The sequence below is a fragment of the Rhinoderma darwinii genome, chromosome 6 (genome assembly GCF_050947455.1).
Source record: "Rhinoderma darwinii isolate aRhiDar2 chromosome 6, aRhiDar2.hap1, whole genome shotgun sequence".
Lineage (NCBI taxonomy): Eukaryota > Metazoa > Chordata > Amphibia > Anura > Rhinodermatidae > Rhinoderma > Rhinoderma darwinii.
Genome location: NC_134692.1, coordinates 124,423,829 through 124,449,454, shown reverse-complemented (window position 1 = coordinate 124,449,454; position 25,626 = coordinate 124,423,829). Strand labels below are relative to the sequence as shown.

Genomic DNA, 25,626 nt, shown 5'->3' with positions numbered 1-25,626 from the left:
CCTAAGTGCAAGAGGGGGAGGGGGCACCAAAAAGTTTTTCTGCCTCTAGAGTATTTAGATATAGGGCTAGGACAGTGATGTAATGATCCCAGTTGCAGGGGTCCTGGTCGAAGGAAAACATATTACTATTACAATAAAATTACTTTGGTCAAGCATCCAATACTCCAGAAATTCTGTTAATCCACCACCTTTTTCCAGGACAGAACTGCAATAGAACTTTGCAAGACCAGAAGAAAAACTTTAACTGAAACTTACAGTAGCATGTTTTGTGTTGGCTTTCTCCAACCCCTTTTTATTTTTTCTTTCCTATAATCTAGTATATATGATAATGCGACACATATCAAATCCCATTGGTGCCAAATTAAAGGATTTAGTAAATAAAAGAGTTACTCTACGAATGTTATTGTAAGTGTTGTGATCCCATTTAGGAAGATTTTGGGCTTTACCAAAATTAAGGGGGTTGTCTCAAGATTAAGGGTATGTTCACACGCTTAGTAAAAAACTTCTGAAAATACAGAGCTGTTTTCAAGGGAAAACAACACCTGATTTTCAGACGTTTTTTCAGCAACTCGCATTTTTCGCATTGTTTTCGCAGAGTTTTTTACGGACGTTTTTGGAGCTGTTTTCACTAGAGTCTATGAGAAAACGGCTCCAAAAACGTTCCAAGAAGTGTCCTGCACTTCTTTTGACGAGCCGTCAGTTTACGTGTCGTATTTTGACAGCGACGCGTAAAATGACAGCTCGTCTGCACAGAACATCGTAAGACCCATTGCAAGCAATGGGCAGATGTTTGCCGACGTATTGGAGCCGTCTTTTCAGGCGTAACTCGAGGCGTAAAACGCCTCCATTACGTCTGAAAAGAGGTTGTGTGCACATACCCTAAATGTTATCCCCAAACTGCTGGATCTCGTGCCTCCGAAGGAATGGAGTGGCAGGTCGCGCATGCCTTTCTGCACCATTACCTCTCTATGGGACTCTATGGGAGATAGATGAGTTCAGTGCTCGGCTATCTCCGTCAGTGCCATAGAGAATGAATGGAGCAGAAGGGCGCATGCACGACCTGCTGCTCCATTCAATCAGAGGAACGGGACCCCGTTCTCATGATCAGTGGTTGTCCCAGCGGTTGGACTCCCACCGATCAGCATTTTGTCACCTATCCTGTAGTTAGGGGATAACATTTAATCTTGAGACAACCCCCTTAAGGTAAGATCCTTATGGCCAACTGTAATTGAGAGGCTGTTGGTTCTTTCACAGGATTGCAAATAGTCAACTCTACCAGTTAATATACATAGATATGGGTATCCATCAATTAAGCTAAATTTCCTGTTGTATTATATCATTGCTGTAGTTCGGGATGGCATATTTTCCCGTTGGTGCCAGTTGCCAATGGTATGGAGCACCAACAAGTCACTATTCCTTGGTCAGGGTTTTTATGCACAGGGTTAGGATAGTGAACTAGTTCCTATGATATAGTCCGTCAACCTTGTAGCCATGGGGCGATGTGTACTGTGGACTTACTTATTCGCCTACTTCTGGGTCAACACTTGCAGAGTCATCTGATTCAACATTTGTAATTCGAAAGTTTTATTTTCTAAAGAAAATCCTTCTATCTATATAAAACCTGTTCCCTCCATTTCTGAGCTGACAGAACTAGCAAACATCTCCAAGAACGCGGATGACTGGAGGTTTACATATGCATGAGCATAAATATTTAATATCATGTGTATGCAGGTCAGGCATGAGAATATAGAAATGGCAGTAAAATAAGAACATGTGGAGCGCTTACACAAGAAGAATAAAATCCATAAATAAGAAGAATAATAATCACTTTCCAGTGAAATTTTATAAGCTAAGGCATCATGAAAAACAATGTAGCAAACACTTCAGTATAATTAGCAGCACACAATTAAAACACAATTCTCCGATACTGCATCTTTAATTAAAACATCTGAAGATCGGCTTCATACCATTTATAAAATCTGACCTATATCTACAGAGGCAGATTACCTCTACGGCAGATCAATGTACATTACATACACATAAGAAAAATAAATATTATAGAACAGTATAAATCTTTCTAGTTCCCTGCCACATTTCACGACTCTGAAGTACTCAGATAATATATACCCGCAAGCTTTATGTCCATATAACAAGGAAAGACAACTTTTGGCACTCAATAATTGGCAGGAACACAACTCCCATGTGGCATTACAAATATATGAAATAATGAAGCCTTTATTATATTTCATTCAACATCTGCTTGAGGTGTATTAGGCAGCTGCAATGCAGCAGAAGCTGTCATTTTGCAAGCTTGATGGAGATAACTTACCGCGACAACCCCGATCCATATGCCCTATTCGGACATGACAAATACAGCATACAGATTAAATGGGGAATCCAGCCAAAAATAATCTGACATGACACAGGTCAAGAAGATTACATCGGTGGAGTCCACCATCGATTATCAGAACAAATTGGTTGCGTTGGTCTATAGAGCAACTGAACCCCTTCAGAAATTTAAGTTACTTCAAATCTCTGACACAACACTAAAAGAAAAGCTCCACTTGACTTGAATTTTGGGTCAATAGTTATATAGGATGGAGCAATGAAGAATGGATAACATTTCTCCATAATTTAGGAAATCGGTGAAGGTCTGAACTCACAGACTCCAGCATTGTAATCTTCTAACACGTCTCGGTGACGTGGCAAAAGATCACAATTTGGTGGGTTACGTGGCAAAAGATCACAATTTGGTGGGTTCCCCATTGCTTTTTGTTAGGAATCCTGCATGATGATGTTATGTCTACCTTGAAGAAGACCCAGTCACTGTAACGGGTCGAAACGGTGCTTCTATTTTTCATGCAATGATGATGGGAACAATAAAATAAATTTATTTTAAAAGGATGCTGTTTCCACAACTACAACTTTAGTCATTTTTGGGAGACCATCCCATGTAAGTGCGCGCACAATAACAACATATGAAGTTGATGTCTCAATTGGAAATTTGTTAGACGTCTACAGTGACGTCACAGAATTACAACAGTTTTTTGTCAATAGTGACGTTATTGATTAGCCACCACGGTTACATGATGTCATTAAATGGACATTAAATCATCATTCAGGATTCAAAACAAAAAGTGGCGGAGAACTCATCAGACCAGCCCCATGAATGGAGCAGTATTGGAAATATTATAAAGTGTATTGTCTTTGTTTGTTAGGTCCATATATAATTTGAATTTGCTGTTTAAACGCTGTCCCCAATATATTCTGTGAGGTACAGCCTATAGTGGTAGTACAGTTTAAGTGCCAAATGTTGTTTTCCACTTCTTTAAGACAGATAATCAACCCTTTAGGCAGTAGCCACTCATTCCAAAGATTACCATGAGGAAAAAAAGCACATTAGTAAAATACACCAATAGAAATGTAATGGCTTATATAATAACATGGTGCAAATAACTACAATCTGCTATCGAGGTAACAAATTACAACTATTACAGGAATTAGGGTCCTGTGCCATATAAATGGCGGAAGATAACTTGTTATATACTGAGTTTCCTTGTGAATATTCTGGTCACTGGTGTCAAGTAATGAAGTATTACTGGAGCACGATCTAACTAAAGTATCATGGGGGCTCCATGATCTACACATTTAACTTCATGAGGAACAAGAGTTTTCAAGGATCTTTTATCCCTACCATGTCTATCTGGAGGATCACGTTGTGTAGATTCACAGGGCTTCTCTTCACTCTTTGTGTTGGCCTTTGGCCATTGACCACCAAGACGGAAAGGTCATACTTCAGCCCTCCTACCAATGGAACGCACAAGGTTTCTCTTTTTTCATGGTGTTGGCCTTTTGCCATTGACTATTAAAATGGAAAGGTCATACTTCAGTCCTCCTACCAATGGAATAAAATCAAGACTATAGACTGGTCTCTGTTGGGTCTGTTCTACACAGAAATGGTGGCCAAGTTATAACCATCCACCCCTAAGTTCCTGCTTCATGTGGGGCACCAAGAATGAATATTAACCCCACATATCCACCATTTAAGGGTTCCACTGAACAAATCTAAATTTGTCTTCTAATAGCTATGATACTTGTGTGTTACTTGAACCATGTTTTCCACAAAGCCTGTAATGGTTCTGGAACATATTATACAGAATATGATAATAGGTAATCTAGCACATTGACAAACTGTTCCCTGTAGAAAAATGATTCAATACATTTTTATCACTGAAATTATACCATGTACATATTTATATGCGGCAAGCATAATGTGACTTTGGCACTGGCTCATTGTTGGCCTTTTACAGCAAAGACATCAAAGTTTAAACCACTGAGAAACAGTACAGATGGCAAAGAATGGATGAAGAATGTGAGAAGAATTACAAACATAACTAACAGGGGACCATTTCCAAACCTTGAAGGCTTCTTTCTTATGGTATAACAACTCTACGTCCTTTTCAATTAATAACAAGACATAATGGGATGGTCTGACATATGATGAGAACTTAACTCCCTGTTCGTTTACATACATAGCTGATAGCTGCCATTTTGAATTTAAAGGATTACCCATGTGTAGACAACCTCTTTTTAAAGTAACAGTTTTCTTACGTAAAACCAATGATCAAGCACAGGCAACAAGCAGCAGGGGGCAGAGCACTGGACCATGTGGGAGGATTACTAGTCATTGGGACCGCATCAATAGGTTTACTATGAACTGGACTTTAAGTGCATGTTCACTTTTTACAATTCCTTTTTGTTAAAAGGGTCTCTAAAAAATAAGCTCATCTCCGGTTTTCCAACTGCAGAGCCCCTCAGTGATCAGCTGCAATCTGTGTGAGCACTCAACTGCAAGTGTTTTATTTTCCTGCAGCGCCACCACAGTAGAAATTAGGTATTACATGGTGCCCATTCAAAATCAATGGACTGTGTGTAATCCATGAACATGCAAGGTACTCCAAAGAGAGACACATTTTCAGCCATTCCCTGCTACAGCTAATTGAAAGAGGTCCCCTATGAGGGGCTCCCTCCATTAAATCAGAATGGCCTAATATTTGCTAAACTGGACAAACTTTTTAAAGTTAATATGATATTAGTTATAGAACTAGTTTAAAAAGGTGATGTGTACTAGTGGACAGACCCTTAGACAAAGGCAATCATTATAAACATCCCACAGTCTAAAATCACACAAGCATGATAAGTAAATTGTACCTTAAATGGGTTTTACCATTATTAAGATTTTTCACCTATCCTCTGGATAGGTGATAAATATCTGATCAGTAGGGTTCCAACCGCTGGGACCCCCACCGATCACGGGAACAGGCCCCTGCGAGCCCCATTTGAACGGAGCGGTACTGCGCCTGCTCGGCCGCCGCTCCATTCATTTCTATCTTGCTACCGAAGGCAGGTATTAAATATGGATTATGGTAAAAACCCTTTAACAGGCAGAGCAGATTTAATTACAATGATTTACTATGGAAAAGACAATTTCATATATTTTATGGACTAATGGTCACACCCTAATATGATCACATCCTAGGGCTTTTAACTTTTCGACTAGAAGGGAAAGTAAATGGATGATACTTTATGGTCAGTCAGGGTCAACCTACTGATTTTAAGGGGGAATCCACATGGCAAGCTTTTGGTGTTGCATACAGGTTGCACTCTTCGAAGGAATGTCTACAGGATTGGCTTGAGGTTAGGTCTAGCCTTTTAATAATTCACTGAGCCAAATAAGCTGTGAACTGTTCTTCAATGCCATTATTCTACCATATTAATGGATCCATAAACTATACTGCGAGTCTGCTCCTTCCCTCTAGCTATTGACGGTTACACAAACACTGTGTTGAATAATGAGATGAAATGATCATTTACCACTATGTCACGATGCGTGGAATTTAAGGAATTTTTTTGCTACTTGAGTAATGTATTAACAGCTCCTTAAATCAAAGCAAAAACATTACAACTACTAATCGCAATCCTATTGCCCATTCCCATTCACAGCTTAATTCATCTGTCAGTATGACTCCAAGACAGAATACTAAGCAATAAACATTATGGGAGCTGCGTTATTTTTTTTAAATTATTATTATTTGATTTACACTTATTAGAATAAAGTTCTATTTGCTAAAGTTATTTTTTTTTCTGGAAACTATTCTAAAGCTATTGCTGCAAGTATAGAGGAGTCGGTAGACACTGCAAATTTCATACTATGAACTAGCTCTTGATATATGGCTGTATCGTGGAGACAGACTAATGATCATAGTGCAAAAGTTGGTGATAAACCATAGCCATCCATCAAGAATTATCTTCCATTGGTAAAGTCCAGGTTTAGCAAAAGCCAATATCGGCTTAAATGGCTTAAAGGGGTTTCCTATAAGAGATTTTAATGACATCTGATATGTCATAAGGGTCACATTGATGGAACCCCTAAGGCTGGGTTCACACACACTATTTACGGACGTAATTCGGGCGTTTTAGCCCCGAATTACGTCCGAAAATGTGGCACAAAAGCGTCGGCAAACATCTGCCCAGTCATTTGAATGGGTCTTACGATGTGCTGTGCCAACGGTCATTTTATTTATGCGTCGCTGTCAAAAGGCGGCGCGTAAAAAAGACGCCGCGTCAAAGAAGTGCCTGTCACTTCTTCAGACGTAAATGGAGCCGTTTTCCATGGACTCCATGGAAAAACAGCTCCAATTATGTCCGTACTGGACGCAGCGAAAGACGCCTGCACATGCCATTACGGCTGAAATTACGGTACTGTTTTCTCCTGATGCTGCCGTGTGAACATACCCTAACTCTCAAAAAGTATTGGTTTCAGGTAAAATTAGAATGGAGAATTGAAAGTATGGACACCTCTCCAGGGAAATCAGTCATGATTACAGAAACATATGATAGGGCAAACTTGGTTGGTTTCTGTAACTCCCATTGAATTCAACAGAGAGGTGCGCATTAAGGGTATGTTCAGACGCTTAACATAAAACGGCTGAAAATATGGAGCTGTTTTGAAAGGAAAACAGTTCCTGATTTTCAGCCGTTTTTTAAGCAACTAGAATTTTTTGCTGCGTTCTTTACGGCTGTTTTTAAAGCTGTTTTTCTATTGAGTCAATTAAAAATGTCTCCAAAAATGTCTTAAAAATCAGCCGTGTAAAAACGCCCCTTGGGAGCAGAACGCCGTTTTTGCCATTGGGCAGATGTTTGGAGGCATTCAGCCCCCGCATTGTTAGACATTTTTCGGGGCGCTTACGGCACGAAAAACGGCTGAAAATAGGCCGTGTGAACATACCATTAGCCACCTCTCTAATAAAATCATATCCAGGACAGGTTCCTTCTATTGATATGAGTCAAGGTCGTACATACCATACAGCCAGACCATATGGCTACTATGGTGCCCATAGCTAGGAAGCCATGCCAAAAGGAACTCCACTGTTAGCATATAAAAGAGTTAGGGATTGGCTCAAGGGTGATGGAAATGGTGCAAGCAAGCAACAGAACTTACCTGGGTGGTAAAACCATAATTGGGGTCTTTTTTAATAAAGGGCCCCATCTCTTCTATGTACGACACTAGACTGAGTACCTGCTCTTCGATTCTATCATTGTGACCTTTGTGACATGTCTGATTGACATGTTATTATAGTTTGTAGTAGGGCAACATTACATGCTGTAAAAAAAAATAATTTTTGTTTTTGATGTCCAAAAAAAACTACACTTCTGTCCATGGGTTGTGTCTGGTATTCCAGCTCAACTGATTCACCTGAATGAAGCAAAACTGCAATACCAGATATAGCCTATGGAAAGGAGTGGCACTGTTTCTGAAAAAAAAAAACAGCAGACCTTTTAATTTAATTTCATGCAACTCTTTTAACATTATTTAATTAGCAGGAAAAACAGCCAATTAGATATCGGCTTATTGGCTTCAATCAGGTAATGTGGACTTATGAGAGCCAATATTTGATTGATATCTTACACAATTGGGATATTTCATTAGATTTTGATTTTATATATTGTATTATAATAACATAAAAATGCATTACATTTGTGCATTAATAATATTGTATACATATTATTTCGTAGCAGCGCTGGCAAAAATAGTCAGTATAAATTAGTAGAAATTTGTTTTTCATTCATCTCCAAATAGTTTATTTACATAATTTGGAGCAAATTAAAATTTAATAAATATATATATAATATATATGTTATCAAAATGTCTTGTTCTGGTTGATTCTATTGTCAATAAAGGCCATTTTTACAGGGGTGAAAGCAAAGCTATAGTGAATATATCCAGAGACGGACTGGCCAGAATAGAGCAATATGACACCACAATGTATGTGGTCTCTATAGTAATGAAACAATTGCACAGACTGGTGTATGTCATACCTATTTCTTATAGCAACTATACATTAACTACAGTGTAAATATTTCTGATGATCAATCATACAAGTTTAGACATGCAAAGGATTTTAAAAGGGTAGATCTGTAAAACAGCCTTAACTCTATGGCCATTTTGCAGATCTAGCCTTTTTACAACCTTTTGCAACTAGTTATGTCTAGATCACTAGTATGATTGATCACGAAATATTCGGACTGTATCATTTGCAATCTGTCTTGGCCAACAGTTGCCAGTGCTAAACTGAATATATAATTGTAAAGCACATTACATACTGATAATGCACAATACTCATATTCAAAATACCATACTGGTCCATACTACATAGATAGGGATGTACACTGTGGAAGGGGGCCATGGTAGAAATAAAAATGGGCTTAGTCACAAACTCCAACCAATTGTTACTCCTCTCCCCACCCAATTCCCAATCATGAGCTGTTATAACACAATGCCTTGTGTACTATTAACCAAAATTCAGTTTAAAAATCAAGAAAAACCTTAAAGGGTATCTGTCACGTTGAAAAAACTATCTGTGGGCATCATACTATAGAGTAGGATGAGCTGAGCTGATCGATATATAGTTTTGTGAGAAAATATTCAGTACGTGTTGTATTTTATTGATCTAAACCGCATCCTGGGCTTTGGAGTCTAGTGGGCGGTCCTAATCAGTGATTAACAGAGATAACTGTCAATCATTGAGTAAATCCACCCACTTGAGTCCTAAGCCCAGAATGAGCAGTTATATTAAATATTTTCCCACAAAACGATATATCGATCTTCTCAGCTCCTCCTACTCTATAACATGTTGTCTAAATTTCACACTGCATTTCTAACATGGCAGCAAAATCAAAAAAGTAAAAAAAGTGAAAAAGGTGTGTATTTATGTTTACAATTATATGAAATGAGAAAGCTACATACACCATATATATGATTTCATAGGAAGATTTATGGCTACTATAAGGAAGAAGTATAATCTGATCTCCCTATAGAAGGACTGCCGTTATGCTCTGGATTAATGCACTAATAGCTGACACTAGTGTTGGCATCTTTAAAGAGGCTCTGTCACCAGATTATAAATGCCCTGTCTCCTACATAATCTGATCGGCGCTGTAATGTAGACAGCAGTGGTTTTTATTTTGAAAAACGATCATTTTTTAGCAAGTTATGAGCTAGTTTAGATTTATGCTAATGAGTTTCTCAATGGACAACAGGGCGTGTTTTTACTTTTTACCAACTGGGTGTTGTACAGGGGAGTGTATGACGCTGACCAATCAGTGACCAATCAGTGTCCTGCACTTCTCATTGTTCCAGCCCAGCATGATCCACAGCACAGTGTGATTGTGCAGTGAAAGAAGTAAACACGCCCAGTTGCTAAAAACACAATACAAGCCCAGTTGGAAATAAGAGAAAACACGCCCAGTTGTCCATTAGAAAGGCTCATTTGCATAAATATAAAATTGCTCATAACTTAGCCAAAAATGATCGTTTTTCAAAAAGAAAAAAAACTTCACTGTTATCTACATTGCAGCGCCGATCACATGCAATAGGAGATAGGGATTTGATAATCTGGTGACAGAGCCTCTTTAAAATGAATTCCATATTAGGTGCCACTATCTGTTTTGTCAAGGGTTTAAAAAAATCATCTGAGCAAATAAGTGCATTGTAGGATAAGTAACTTCATTAGAGATTGTCTCCATAGAGTAGGGCACTTAAGGGAATTGTGTCTTGGCTATAAATCTATCAAACGTTCTTCACATGGCTCCAGGTGTAATTTTGTTGCACCCCCAAATACATCAACATTGTTATCAACCCATGGTATAACGTTTCCTGGCATGTTGATGGTACAGTTGGCTATACTGACGATATCTTCAGGCTTTAGGACACGGTCCCAGATATTGAATTGGCTCAATTCCCCAACAAAAGCTTGAGTGGCATCAAATCTTCCACCAACAGTGTCCTTAAGAGAGGAAAAAAGAGATGTCAATGAGTCTACTATAAAATGTTGTTGGAATATTCTTCTCTAGACGTTATTGTATATTTTTGGATTCTGTATCATGATTCCCCCAACCCCCAACATGGCTGAAGTTTTGTATATCTGGGCTCCATACAGTCAAAAGGTCAGGGAGCTTCTTTCCTCCATTTTACATCCCATTGTGTACATTTTGTAGGCACCAGGAGTATTGGAAGAGATCTTTGTATTATGTGGGTACTGATAAAGTGATGGAAAGGGGATAGTATGATCTTCGTGTACCTTTCCAGTCTCATAATATATTAGGCATACACACATGGCAGACATGGCAGCTTTGTTTAGGCCCCCCGACTGCCATTCCACCCCATTTCGGCAACGATGGGGTGACAGAGGGAGCTCCCGCACTCTGCCTAAATACTTAAATACTTAGATGCCGCGGTCACTATCGATCCCGATCGTTGCAGCAGAGTGTCAGCTGTAATATACAGCTGACACCCGGTGCGCCTGGCACCAAACTCGTACATTTGCGGTTCTTGGCGCTAGCTTTGTCTACTTTGAACAAACCCCTTTTTGGCAAAAGTGCATCCTTAGGATAAGCTGATCACAGGGAGTCTCAAAAATTAGCTGCAAATTTGTGAATTTGTCAATTTCCCATTAAAATCCATGGTCTGTACTTTTAATGCACAGACATGCTGGGACCTACAGAGCTAGAAAAAGTATTTATAGCCATTTGGTAGCACCTGCTCTGGCTACTAGATCAGGGTCCTGAATGGGGGACCCTCTCTATTAACTCAGAATATTTTAATAGAGTATTTAAAATGGATTTTCTAAACCCGACCAGCCCTTTAATGTTGTTATCATCATAATCTAATTTCCCAATTTAGGGTCATTTTAGGAAATTTCTCACAATGTAATCCCAGTCTCCACCATTGCTTTTCTTTAATATATGAATTATCTGTAGATATTCATGATGTACTAGGAATATCTGGAACCTTAGGCAGAAAAAATGGAATCAAAATGAAAGCCTTAAAATTAAAGTGGCTGTCTGATCCAAGCAACAACTTTTTGAAATTACACCGGACGGGCGCTCATCTGTTTGCTGTCAGCGATTATCTGGTACTGCTGGGGGAAGTTGCACCCAGGCTTAAATTTCCACTCCAGCACCCGCTGCATAGAAAATGTAGTATTACAAGGTGGCCATTCAAATGTACGGCCATGTAATGCTTGGACGAGCCAGGTACGCCAAAGCAAGAGCCACTAGTTGTTAGACCCCCTCTATGACATCCATTTGCCCTTATAGGAGATATGGAAAGGGGTTGTCTTAGTGAGGCAACCCCTTTAAGGCTGGATTCACACATCGCATATTTGTTGCAGATTTTGATGCAGTTTTTTTTTAACCAAAGCCAGAAGTACATCAAGAAGGAAGGAGAAGTATAATTATTTTTTTAAAAATGTCCTATTATTTTTTAAACTGCTTCTGGTTTTGGATAAAAAAAAAACATCAAACATAAATCTGCAAGAGATACGCGATGTGTGAATCCAGCCTTAGTATACAGCCTCAACCTCAAGTGCAGGCTAAAGAACATTTATCACATCTTATTCTTACAAATCAAGTATTCAAGTCATTATTGAAATGGTAAATGTAGCCAGTCTATCTATTCAATGTGATTACAAGCTGTTCCCTTTTATGTCAAAATATAATGTAAAGCAGCATTAAAATAAATGTCCACTGAAAACAAATATAGAAAACGGAAAACTATTACATATGCAAAGAAAACTTGCTCCTGGAATTGTTTTTATCGACCCGATCTTTTCAAAACAACATAATGTTCAGACCAGTTATTTATATGGAACAACAAAAGGACATTGGTCCCTTGGGTGCTGTAGGGAAAGCATTGGAAGTGGTGTGACTATTGTGCAGATGTTCCTTTCAGGGACGGTATATTTTATATGGATAGCTGTTGTGTGAGGAGTAATTACATTCGGTTCTCACCTGCTCCTGACCAAGAATAAGAATTCCATTTGGTTTAATTGGGTGCCAGGGGGCCAGGTTTTCCCCTGAGCCCAGTTTGACGCCATCAAGATATGCTTCCCACATTCCATCCCTGGTTGTCCATGTGATGCAAATATGGTGCCACTTTCCGTCACCAATAGAAAATGGAAGCTGGGCCACCTGTGGGGGGAAAAAACAACACAAAATGAGGAATACGTAACTTTTTAATGCAGTTGATGTAACTTAATTTCCCAAATAAATGGGGTAAGGGTAATATGTAGTGTAATATGATTGACTTTTTCAAGCATGATGAATCATTTATAAGCATCTTTTCCTACTCAAACATATAACTATAGTACATAGCTAAAATTTCATAGGACTATACTGTAATGTATGGCTAGGGTCGTGACATGTGAAGTGTGTTTCCAAATACACTTAAAGGGTTTGTCTAGTTTAGAAAACCTATTTTCATATACCCTAAAAGGGTACAGATTAGGATCTTTATCTCTTGGCCAGAGTGGAGAGCGGTTACATAGAGCTCTGGAGGACCTGTCCTATCCTGCATTACACAGACAACACTTTGATATGAATAGACACTGTGTAATACTTAATCTGACCTGTGGTGGCACTGTAGGGAAATGTAACACTCGCTGCCAATTTTCTCTTCAGCTTAGAGCTGATCGCTGGGGGTCCAAGCAGTGTGTGATCAACTTATTGTCAAAGGACCCTTCTAACAAGTAGGGATTGTCCAAAGGGCACAACCCTTTTAAGTCAATTGCTCAACCAAGAGTCAAATACTCAACGAAGCACCTACTCAATGTATTTAAATGGTAAATCCTAGTTCCAGAGAAAACTTTAGAAATAACCCCTTTACAATCATCAACTTTAAGGTTCTGTCGGTTTTCACATTTAGAAATCCCATAGAGTTTAATGGAGAGTGACTGCGGACACTCCCATTCTAGTTAGGGGTGCCAGTGGTTGGACCTCCACCAATAAGACATGTAGCTCTCATGGTACTAATATCTCAGTCTTCCAATCACAGAAAGCCGACAAATTAGTGTCTCGTGTTAATAGATTTATTCCCGTCATGAGTTCAGATTGTCTTCCTCAAGAGGAATATCTATGGAATGGACTTTGGGCGTTGGAATCATGGAAACACATAGGTCTGTATAGGAGCTGCATACACAAAACGGTAGGATATTTTTGAACAAGTTTTGCAAAGTGGCTTCATTTTTTATTTTAGATGCAATGGAACAATATAAAAAATTGTTACAAAGGTTCACATAGCGTTTAGCTACTTAATCGCCACTAACCAACTTCCTATTTCATCAGAGAATTGGAGCGTTAGAACTTGTAACTGGATCGTGGGATTCTCTAAAGCACTGCGTGTTTTACAAATGCAGGGAGCACTGGGAATACATTTGAGAAGCATGAATATACAGAGATCTGTGTGCATTTCTGATAAGCTGTGAAAATCCCGACTGTCTGAATAGTATACGGGTCTCCTAGCAACATGACTACTACACACCATGGGACTATATGTTTACCGGACTAATAGGCATCGTAGAAAACACCACGTAGCATGTAAATTATACAGTTCATTATTTGTACCGTGCAAACAAATCTTTAGAACAAGAGATTTCTTTACACATTTTAGAGCATACAAAATTAACCTGTTAGTTGCCATTGAAAAAATAGACATCAGAAATTTTTCCGTTATGGTAATTTTTGGGACTCTTTATAGATGTGAAAGCTGAAAAATAAATGGGGCAAGACGGGAAAAGTAATAATATCTTTAAAGTTTGTGTTGGTGAAAAGCAGCTAAGAGAACTAAAGATGTACTCAGAAATCATGAACTAGCCTGAAGATCCAGACAGAAGACAGAATATACTGGGGTAACACCAGGGAGTTGAAACCAACTTGATGGCACCCCGGACTCTAAGGGCATGTTCATGTGTGCGGCAATAATGCAACAAATTTGCTGCAAAATCCGCATATGTGAGGGTGTATCCAGACGTGGCGGGTTTCACAGTGGACTTGCCATAGGTTTCAGACTTTGCATTGCAAAAGCTGAAACCCACAGTAAAAATCCTTTGCTTCTCCGCAACAGAATGAGCACACTGTGTAAAATATAAACTCTGCACACCAAAAAGCTATTTTCCACATCTTTGTTTTTCTGCAATGTCTACAATAAGTAAACTAAAAAGCTATACAAACCAAGAAAAGAAAAGTCTGCTGTGGATTTCCATTGTGGACTGTCCGCAGCAGAACTCCGCAGCAAATCTGCCCTAAGGGCTCATAGACAGGGTCGGACTGGCCCACCAGGGTACCAGGACATCCCCCATGGGGCCTAGCTCTGACACAATAATGAATCCCAATAATCCAGCAGAAGACAACCGCATTTCAAGTCAATCACCTCCCACTAGGATCGATTTCTTTTGGGTTGTTTTACAAATTACCCTTAATACTTTATTGATGATATCTCCTATGTGAGTGATGATAACAACAAAGATAACAACACAATATAAAATTGGAGTGTACATATACTGTATAGATGGAGGGAGGACCCTCAGAATCATTTTCTCTGGTGGGCTCAAGGACCACCAGTCCGACACTGATCATGGACACAGCAAACCCATGTGCATGTATCCTGTCAGGCAGCACTCAGAGTCCCTATAGGATTGTATTACAGACCTGTAGGCACTATGCGTTTCACCATATGGGGGCTTCTGTGAGGCGCCATATTATTTCCTAGAATGCAGTGCTTTATCTAGTGTTTGGGTCCCTTCATTCTATAGTTTGTGGGGGACCTTGCCCTCAGATCCAAATCAATTAGTCATTGATGGACTATCCTAGCTATACGCCATCAATATCTATGGTGGAAAAGCCCATTAATGGAGAATCCCTTTAATTCTCATGCACAACTAAGCCCCCTACCTGTATTTACTATGGTAAGGGAAACATATTATAAGCTTTTTCATTTTATGCACATAGGGTCTTGAACCCTAAATACTGTACTTTCTAGTTTTAGATATACAACTGTTTTCATGATATCACCCTGAGACGAAGCAGAACTATATTTCCAATAAAACAAAGCCTCATACAAACACGTCAATGAAAAAATGTAAACGTTATGGCTGCTAAAATGTGGAAGCAAAACCTAAAAACATTGAGCTGCTCATTAAGGCCCTGGTCATTAAGGGGTTAAGAAAACAAACGTTATGTAACGCGTAGGAGGATTAACGGATCCCGTATTGTTGTATCCCTGTAATCTAGAACGCTTTGTTTTTATGGTCATACAACTTGATGATGAGTTATTCATACTGACGTACCTTGTCATTGATCAGCAGTTCAATAGGATGATTCCCCCATTCAATCAGCACAATCTCATTGGCTTGGCCCTGAACAGCGTAGGAGAATGGGGTCCCAATACCAGGCGATGCACTGGACTTCAGCCACATGCAGATGGTAAAAGCAAACAGCTCAGGCAGCGTCTTTTTAATCTTCCCATACAAATAATTGGTACGAAGTGGGAGAGAAACCTTAAAGTCTTCTGGAGATTTGAATGCACTGCTCCCTGTCAGGATACACGAGGTTAAAAACAAATGGAGTTGAGTTAATTCAGTTCATAGAAAAAAAAAAAAAAACTTTTGAAATTGACATAAAACAAGAGAAACTTAACCATTGTTCCATCCTTCTATTATGCCACTATATGGGTAGTCAGGGGTGGCAGGCAGGTCATGTGTCCCGGGGGCTGAATATTAGAGGTGGTGCCAATAAGCTTTGGATAAGGTATTTAGATATAGGGCTGGGGCAGACAGCTGAATCTTTGCCATGCAGGGACGCACGCATGAGGGTTTGCAGTTGGCCGTAAACTCAATCGGATCCACGTTCTTAGGATGTGAATATAATTGACAGTGCTGGCATGGCAAAGGAACCATCAGCTCCATTCCGCACCATTCGGCGCCAATGAAGGAATTTTGAGACAGATTTTTTTCTGCCTGCAAAAAGTTCTGTATGAATAGGGCCTTAGGATTTATTTGAACAAGTAATAAATCAATTAATAACCTATAGTCCTCTGCTACATGACATGAGCGGGAAATTTTAGCAAAATGATTTAATCTACAAATTGTTAGGACAATAAAAGCTTCACGTGCTATGATGCTGTGATTTTCGGGTCAGACGGCAGTGGAGTTTCACCCACGGGCCGCCCGCAAATTGCGGGCTGTGCACATGGCTGCATGCATTGATTTGTATGAGCCTGGACCGCAAAACACGGCCGTAATATGACATGTCCGTTCTTTTTGCGGTCCAGGTTCCTGGGCCATGCACAGACCGTGGAAACCATGGTCGTGTGCATGGGCCCATTGAAACGAATGAAATTAAGATTTGCGGGTGAATTGTGGCCGTAGGCCTCATGCAAATGGCAAAGCCACATGTTTACCTCCACAAGACACTGTAGCCTTACGGAGATACAGTAGAGCCACGTAGAAGTCTATTGGTGCCGCATTAAGGAGCTGTAAGGGCATGTTCACACGTGGCGGAATTTTTCTGCTTCAAATGTTGGTGCAGATTTGGGGCAATTACGCAACGAATCTGCACCAATATTTGCATATTTTACAGGTAATTCAGACGTTGCAGATATCACAGATTTCAGTTTTTGCATTGCAAAGGCTGCAGTGAAATTCCGCTTCTTCTCCGCAACGTCATGAGCATGCTGCGGAGGGAAAATTCTGCACCGCAGCCTGATTTCCACACAGTTATTTTCTGCAACGTCTGAACTAACTTTCCTAAAAATGTATAGAAACAAATGTAAAGAACGGCTGCTGCAGAATTCCACTATGGAGTGTCAGCAGCAGAAATCAACAGCAATTCCGCCACATGTGAATGTGCCCTTATACTCTAGTGTGCATGAGGCCTTAGGGTGGATTTATAGAAGTCTCTTTTTTTCCGTTTTTGATGCATTTTTTTTTGCAGCGATTTTCATACTTTGCAACATTTATGTTAAACTGCAACAAAAAAATGGATACAAAAACTGCAAAAAAACAAAACATGACTCATGTAAATACACCTTAAGGGTAGGGACACACACAGCATAAACACCCTGCGGATATTCTGCAATGGATTTCATTGTGCAGCGTATTACAGTAGCACTGCAGAAAAAAATCACCCGAGAAACCGTTCATAAATTGTCCTGCGGTGCGTTTTAAAAAAAATCCGCAGCATGTCAATTTGCGGATTTTCCCCATTGAATTTCATAGGAGGTAAAACCCGTAATAAATCAGAAAAAAAACAAAAACTTTTTGCGGTTTAAATATAATAAAAAGGTTAATACGTAGCCCGTTCTCCGTTGTCATAACGACACAATCCTCTGCTCGGAGTACAGCCCGGCCTCCTGGGATGACGTTTCATCTAACGTGACTACTGCAGCCAATCAAAGGCTGCAGCGGTCACATGGACTGTAGAGTCATCCCAGGAAATCCGGGCTGTACTCAAAGCAGAGGGATGTGTCGCTATGATAACGGAGAACGGGCTACGTATTAACTTCTTTCTTTTTTCTTAGCAGTGTTTCCTCAGCGGAGATTTTGCCTTAAAAACTGCGTCACAATTTGGTGCATTTCGTGCATTTTTTCGGACAGAATTCCCTGCGACTTCCAGGACATATACGCTTTGAGCAACTTAATGATACACTAGCAGAATGATAGATATCTACAATAAACGCCTCTAAGGCTACATTCACATGAGCGTGATAGATTTACACGTGTAAAAATTGTGTGTAAATCTGTCCGTGTGCGTTGCGTTCTGCATCAGTGTGCTTCGCGAGTGGCATGTGTTTTTCATGCACTCGCAAGCACTTCTTTGTCTTTTTCAATGTAATCGATGCGTGAGATATGGACAGAACATGGATGTGCGTTTGTGTTCTGTCCGTGGTTTTCACACGCCCATTGACTTTAATGCATGAAATACACCAAATACACCAATACAGGATATGCCGTGAGTTTCAAGCAACGGACACATGTGTGAATAGCCCCATTGAAATCAACGGGTCCGGGTGCTGTGCGTGGGCATAGCCCACGGACGAGATTCACGCTCGTCTGAATGAGCCCTAGTTCTTCATTGTCCTATAGATGAACATGACTATACACTTTCCTGGTCTTATCTTTACATTACTTTTCAGATTAGACGGTGATTATAAACCCTGCTTGTACTCATAATAATATAGATGGAAAGATTTTCCTACTGCCTCCCGACAATATTTCATATTTATAATCTCTTAAGTTATTAAAATGATCGGCTATGGACACCTTTGAGGGCTTTTTGTTTTAAATAAATAGATCAGTCAGTGTGATTAGTGTAACTTTGTAAATATTTTTTATTAAAATTCCTTTTACTTTTTTAGATACAGCTGCTCTGTATTCTTTATATAGAGAAGCTGTATCATTCATTTTACACTGAATCCGTCAGTCCCGCGGACCTGACGGGTTCAGTGTTGGCGGGTCCTGTGTAGTTTACAGCTGGATTCTGCGTCCGCCGACACTGAACCCGTCAGGTCCGCGGGACTGACGGATTCAGTGTAAAGCGAACGATACAGCTGTTCTGTATAGAAAATACAGAGCAGCTGTATCTCCAAAAGTAAAAGGAATTTTTAATAAAAACTATTCACAAAGTTACACTAATCACACTGACTAGTCTATTTATAAAAAAAAAAAAAGCCCTCAAAGGTGTCCATAGCCTTTAAATATTCCTGTAAATCTTACGCAAGTTATTTTAAAATGGAAAATCTAATTGGTCTACCTTCCAGCAACATAAAACAGTATTATAGCAGATCAAAGGCACTTGACACTAAGTAACGCAGCAATGCTTTTATCTCCTTCCTACTTAGAACGTCCTGTGGAAAGATATCACACCAACCAGCAGAGATACAATGTTATGCAATGGGCTCGATTTACCAAAACTGTCCAACAGAAAATCAGGCCTCGTTGTCCGTAACAACCAATCAGAGCTCAGCTTCTTGGACAACCCCTACTTGTTAGAAGGTTCTCTTGACAATAAGCAGATCACAACTTGTCCCGCTGCTGGGACCCCCAACGATCAGCTGTAATCTGTGGAAAAACCTGGCTGTAGGTGTTCAATATTCCTGCAGCGCCACCACAGGGGAAATTAACCCCTTCCCGACATCCGCCATATATATATATATGCTGCACGTCGGTTGGGGGAATATGGAGCGGGCTCACAGGCTCAGCCTGCTCAATAGCGTGTTAGCTGTGGGTTACAGCCGACACTTCATGGTAACGAGCAGGATCCCGCTAAAGCGCTCATTTAACCCGTTAAATGCCACAGTCACCCATTAAATCCCATCTTATGAAGACCCCCATGTCCATCATCTTTGTACTACTTTGTATCCTGTATACAGAGCAGCTGTATCTAGCGCTGAAACCTGTGTCTGTCAGGTCCGCGAGACTGATGGGTTCAGTGTCAGCGGGTTGTGTGTGTCTCTGACACACAGGATGAAGGAGTTAACAGTCACATCTAAGTTCATAATTCAGATGTGATCGATGACAGGTGGATCCTGCGTGTCGGAGACACGCAGGACCCGCTGACACTGAACCCGTCAGTCCCACATACTTGACGGATTCAGGTCTTATCGAACGATACAGCTGCTCTGTACACAGGATACAAAGCAGATGTATCTCAAAAATGTAAACTATTTTGAGCAAATCACTTCAATTGAAAGGTTTTAACTCATGATAAACAAGAGAATCCAACATTTTAGTTCACTAGGATCTGCTAGGATGTAAATGTGAGTAGCTTTAACAATGTTGAACATCTTTCACTTTGGAAATCTTAGACATAAGAAAGTAAAAGAAAAGTTCTATGTGTAGATCTGTATACATACAGCCTACAGACTTCAAGAAAAGAAGGCTAGTATAAATCGTACAGGTGAAGTAGTCTATAGTGCAGCTCTTACTCTCTTCAGTAAACACTATCACTGGTGAAACTGACCATCATCATCTTATGTCCTAAGAGCAGTGAAATGTATAATCTATATATCTGTACAAAAGTGTTCTTCAAAAAAGAATCTATCTATATCTCTCAAATCTATCTATCTATCTATCTATCTATCTATCTATCTATCTATCTATCTATCTATCTATCTATCTATCTATCTATCTATCTATCTATCTATCTATCTATCTATCTATCTATCTATCTATCTATCTATCTATCTATCTGTATACGCTTCCATGTAGCATTGGTTACATGTCATCATTTAACTGTACCAAACCTATAAAACCCACCATGAACAGATCTGTCTACATTACAACATCCTTACTGAGAGTCTTTACATTAATATAGAATTAATATATGTAGAATTACCTTTCTCAAGCTCATTAACTCTTTCTAGGAGAGCAGAGAGGGTGGACTCTGTCTTGTGCCTGTGCGCTGCACTCTCATTATGTAGCAATGATTTTTCATCTTCAAGTTCAGCCACTTTGTTTAGAAGCTGACGCTCTAGGTCCACCAGCCTCCTCTGGAGCATCTCTCGGAGATCACTGGGCAGAGCCGAGTAAGACACATTGGATCTCAATTGATGCTTTAACAAAAACAAAAAAAAAGACAAATCAATTAGTCATCTGGTAGAGAGGTTAGGTATCCAAATTCACAATTCTCCCTACAATGGGTTCTTGGCATCCCCCTGCAGGCAAAGCCAAAATGAATAAAATATGTGTTATCCCTATAGCAGCCAAGCTAATTACATTTCTACTATTAGCTCTACTTCATTAACTAGCAATAGTGTTTATCATTAAAGAGATATAGATGTAGCAGAGCTGAGTTTGTCATGATAAAGAAAAAATGTTGTCCCAAAGAATTAAAGGATGATTCTGGTTTCAACAAAGGAAGGTTATTCTTTGTATAATGAAAAGTTATCCCATTTTCTAACACACTTTTTGTATACATTCCTCGTGGTTTTCAAAATATCTGCCTGCTGTCATTTAATAGAAACCTTAATTGCTTTACATCCAGTGGATAAAAACCTGTCCTGGTCATGTGATGGACAAGCTTGCTAGGCTTCTTACAGTACAGTCCGTTATCATAGTTCTGTCTTGTAACGAGCCGTGTACCCTGAGTGTCCATCATGTGACAGGACAGATTTGTATCCCCAGGAACTAATCCAGTAATTCCACTGAATGACAGCAAGCAGAGATGTTGAAAAATATGAAATTGATACAAAAAGTATATAGGAAAATTGTATACATTTTAAAGACACAAATAATAACCTTTATTTGCTGAAACTATAATACCTCTATAAGTGACAAATTCATCTCTGCTACATATGTATGTGTTATATAATGAAGTATTGGCTCACATTCCAGGATGAGTGATTGTGGCAAGGATTATAATGTTCTTCCAATTTTAGAAGGATTTTGAAATAGCTATGTCACTCACTGGGAATTACAGTATGCCCAATAGAATAACAAGCTTCATGAAATTAATGAGTACACAACACAGAATGACATTATCCCAAGCTGCCCTATATAAGCAACTTCATTTATGTCTTTGAATCATGCGGAACCGATCCTGATCTGATGCCCTACAGACTCCAAATATAATGAATCGATGTATTATAGAATCGGTGTTGGGTGAATAGGCAACTGTTGGCTACCATTTTCCTTAAATAACATAATCCTTAAAGATATATTAACTATAAAGTACAGAGGATATAGAAAGAGCTGCTTTAGGTTTCCTGTCCTTTTAAACTGCTGCCATGATCAATAATGGCTGTAAATAGTGAGTTGGGTTTGTATACAGCTCTTTCCATAAGTAGAATTATAGCCCTGTACAATAATAATACATAAAATAATTGGATAAGAAATCAATACAATTGGCAATATGTTGCTTAGACATATTCATCTAACACTGTAGGTTCCTGAGTATTTGGCTTAAATGGATATTTGATGCTACTGTATACAGCAGACCCTAGAAAAATACATAAAATGCCAGTTACCTTACATTAAATGTGCAGGGAATAAACTTCAGTTACCCACAATACTGATAAACTTCACCAATAAACACATAAATCATAGATTCACTTTTTATTTATTGATTTGTGATCAAACCCCAGAATGAAGTGTATTTATCTGGTGAGGCAAACGTACTGTGAATCTATCAATAATATAGTCATTGGAAACATTCGTAAAGATCAAAATACAGGCTCTATAAGAGGTTAATGTGGGTGTTGTGATATACATATACCATATCTACTAATGGGATATATCTGCTGTATATAGAGATCGATAGAAGATAGATAGATAGATAGATAGATAGATAGATAGATAGATAGATAGATAGATAGATAGATAGATAGATAGATAGATAGATAGATAGATAGATAGATAGATATTGGATAGATAGATAGATATTGGATAGATAGATAGATATTGGATAGATAGATAGATAGATAGATAGATAGATAGATAGATAGATAGATAGATAGATATGAGATAGATAGATAGATAGATAGATAGATAGATAGATAGATAGATATTGGATAGATAGATAGATATTGGATAGATAGATAGATATTGGATAGATAGATAGATATTGGATAGATAGATAGATAGATAGATAGATAGATAGATAGATAGATAGATAGATAGATAGATAGATAGATAGATAGATAGATAGATAGATAGATAGATAGATATGAGATAGATAGATATGAGATAGATAGATAGATAGATAGATAGATAGATAGATAGATAGATAGATAGATAGATAGATAGATAGATAGATAGATAGATAGATAGATAGATAGATAGATATGAGATAGATAGATAGATAGATAGATAGATAGATAGATAGATAGATAGATAGATAGATAGATAGATAGATAGATAGATAGATAGATAGATAGATATGAGATAGATAGATAGATATGAGATAGATAGATAGATAGATAGATAGATAGATAGATAGATAGATAGATAGATAGATAGATAGATAGATAGATAGATAGATAGATAGATAGATAGATATGAGATAGATAGATAGATAGATATTAGATAGATAGATAGATAGATATTAGATAGATAGATAGATAGATAGATAGATAGATAGATAGATAGATAGATAGATAGATAGATAGATAGATGCAGTCGTATATACAAATATAGCAGAGCTGGGGTTGTCAATGAAGTAGCGCTGACATAGTCATTCAGTGTATTACTCCTCCCATCATGGTGTGTTATTTTAGGTGTTCTACAGGACTGTAGATAATAATAAGTTGGAGTAAAAACATTTCATGTAAAAAATAATAATAATTAATTACAACTTTAGCTCTGCTACATCCGTAGCAGAGCATAAAATAATGACTAGAAACCCTACAATTCTACACCACTGTCCACACTCAGCACCTTGGTCAGTGGTTCTCTGAGCTGTCCATGGTGCTGAAGTCCTGAGTTCTAGGCTACCGCACAGTGTGAATATATTACATCAGTGCTCACTTCTCCCTCCCTTACAAGAAGCATGAATGGGAGAACATTACATCATGTGTCCAGTGTTCTGCACTCAGCCCAGTGACTCTGATATAAATGCAACCCATTCATGCCCAATGCAATGGGCACATAGTGAAGACTTCTCTTCAAACAGCATAAACTTTAAGAAGATCCCCATCCTTACCTCCAGATTCTCCAGCCTGTCTTTCAATGTCTGCATGGTGCGGCTGAGCTGATCAATGATCTGACTGGGGTCCCTGGGTAGATCCCCCATAGTGTCTTTCCCTCCTGATTTCCCAGATAGTTTTTTCCATGAACCATGCTTGCCATCCTCAGAGACACTCTCACAGCGGTTTAACTTGGCAGTCAGCTCCCTGATAGTCTCCTTTTGATTGCCTATGCTTTCCTTTTGTTGCAGGATGGTTTCCCGGAGCTCAATGACAGTAGATCTCAGCTCCTCTTCTGGAGATCCAATGAAGCCTGGCATGTGGCACCCTGGGGTGGCATCTGGAGGGAGAGCAGTGCACACAAAGCGTTCTCCGGTGTTCTCCTGGTTTTTAATAGTATTACCTGCAGCAAAAGCCAGAAAATAAATAATCCCACTCAATAGGACGATCATGCCTACTACTAGCGCTCCACACAACAGGGTGGGCTGTTTGGTTTGTATTGTTAAATCGTCCCGAGCAGATTTCAAGGAGGAATCAAAGATCCAAGACGTCTTCACCCAGATCTCTGTTATCTGATCACCAACAGAGGCAATTGGGATGGTGGGAGAAAAGTTGGTGCAATCTGGTTGGTTGACGGATTCGTCTTAGGTTCTGAGACACTTTGAAGTTGAGCCAAGGATGTCTCTTAGAAATCAGCTATAAGGTGATACTTTGTAGTAGAGATATTCCGGTGCCTTGTTGTAGCCTCGGTGGCTGCTGTATGAGATCTTCTCCCTTGCAGAGCTGTCTGCTGCACGAGCTCTGATCACCGGCTCATCTTAAAGGGACAGCACCAGCAGGCGGGTCTTGACTGGCAGCATCTACTCTACATAAACGTCATCTCATCCTACTAGTGTGCAGGCTGGGAAGGTGGCAGTTGTGTAGTTGGTGGTGGGTGTGAGAAAATAAGAACCACTACTGGTTAAACATAGAAATACTTCATTCTACTCCAACTGTACTATGTGCAAAGTACAAGATCAAACTGTTGTTCTAGTGTGTGTGTGTGTGTGTGTGTGTGTGTGTGTGTGTGTGTGTGTGTGTGTGTGTGTGTGTGTGTGTGTGTGTGTGTGTGTGTGTGTGTGTGTACTGCCGAATCATGATGACTGTATGAGTGTTAGTAAAGTATATATATTTACAGTACATGTCTATATACAAAACAATTGATTTTAATGAGTATATATAATATTTATATAGGATTATACAGTGTATATATACAGTACATGTTATGTATGTGTATATATGAATGTTCAATATGTGTGTGTATATACACAGTGCGTGTGTGTGTGTGTGTGTGTGTGTGTGTGTGTGTGTGTGTGTGTGTGTGAAGGTACAATGTTTCTGTGTGTGTTTGTAGTTGTGGGGGGTTTATGAATGCACAGCCTGCTCAGACGTATGAATGATCAGTATGTGTGTATATGACTGTACAGTGTGTGTGTGTGTGTGTGTGTGTGTGTGAGTGTGCGTGTGATATATACATATATATATATATATATATATATATATATATATAAAAACATATACACATATTGTACATTCATAGACATATACATACTTATTAGCATTCATGTGCA

The 25,626-nt window shown here is 39.1% G+C and overlaps 1 protein-coding gene across 1 annotated transcript; it reads right to left on the bottom strand.

Moving 5' to 3' along the window:
• Window positions 1–1,680: 1,680 nt before the first annotated feature.
• On the bottom strand, window positions 1,681–24,843 carry NPTX2 (neuronal pentraxin 2). Its single transcript, XM_075830265.1, has 5 exons — window positions 24,034–24,843; window positions 20,731–20,947; window positions 15,684–15,928; window positions 12,352–12,531; window positions 1,681–10,346 (listed from the first exon to the last, which is right to left on the bottom strand). The coding sequence occupies exons 1-5, from the start codon at window positions 24,466–24,468 to the stop codon at window positions 10,119–10,121; spliced, it is 1,305 nt and encodes a 434-aa protein (XP_075686380.1). The 5' UTR covers window positions 24,469–24,843; the 3' UTR covers window positions 1,681–10,118.
• Between the last annotated feature and the right edge of the window lie 783 nt (window positions 24,844–25,626).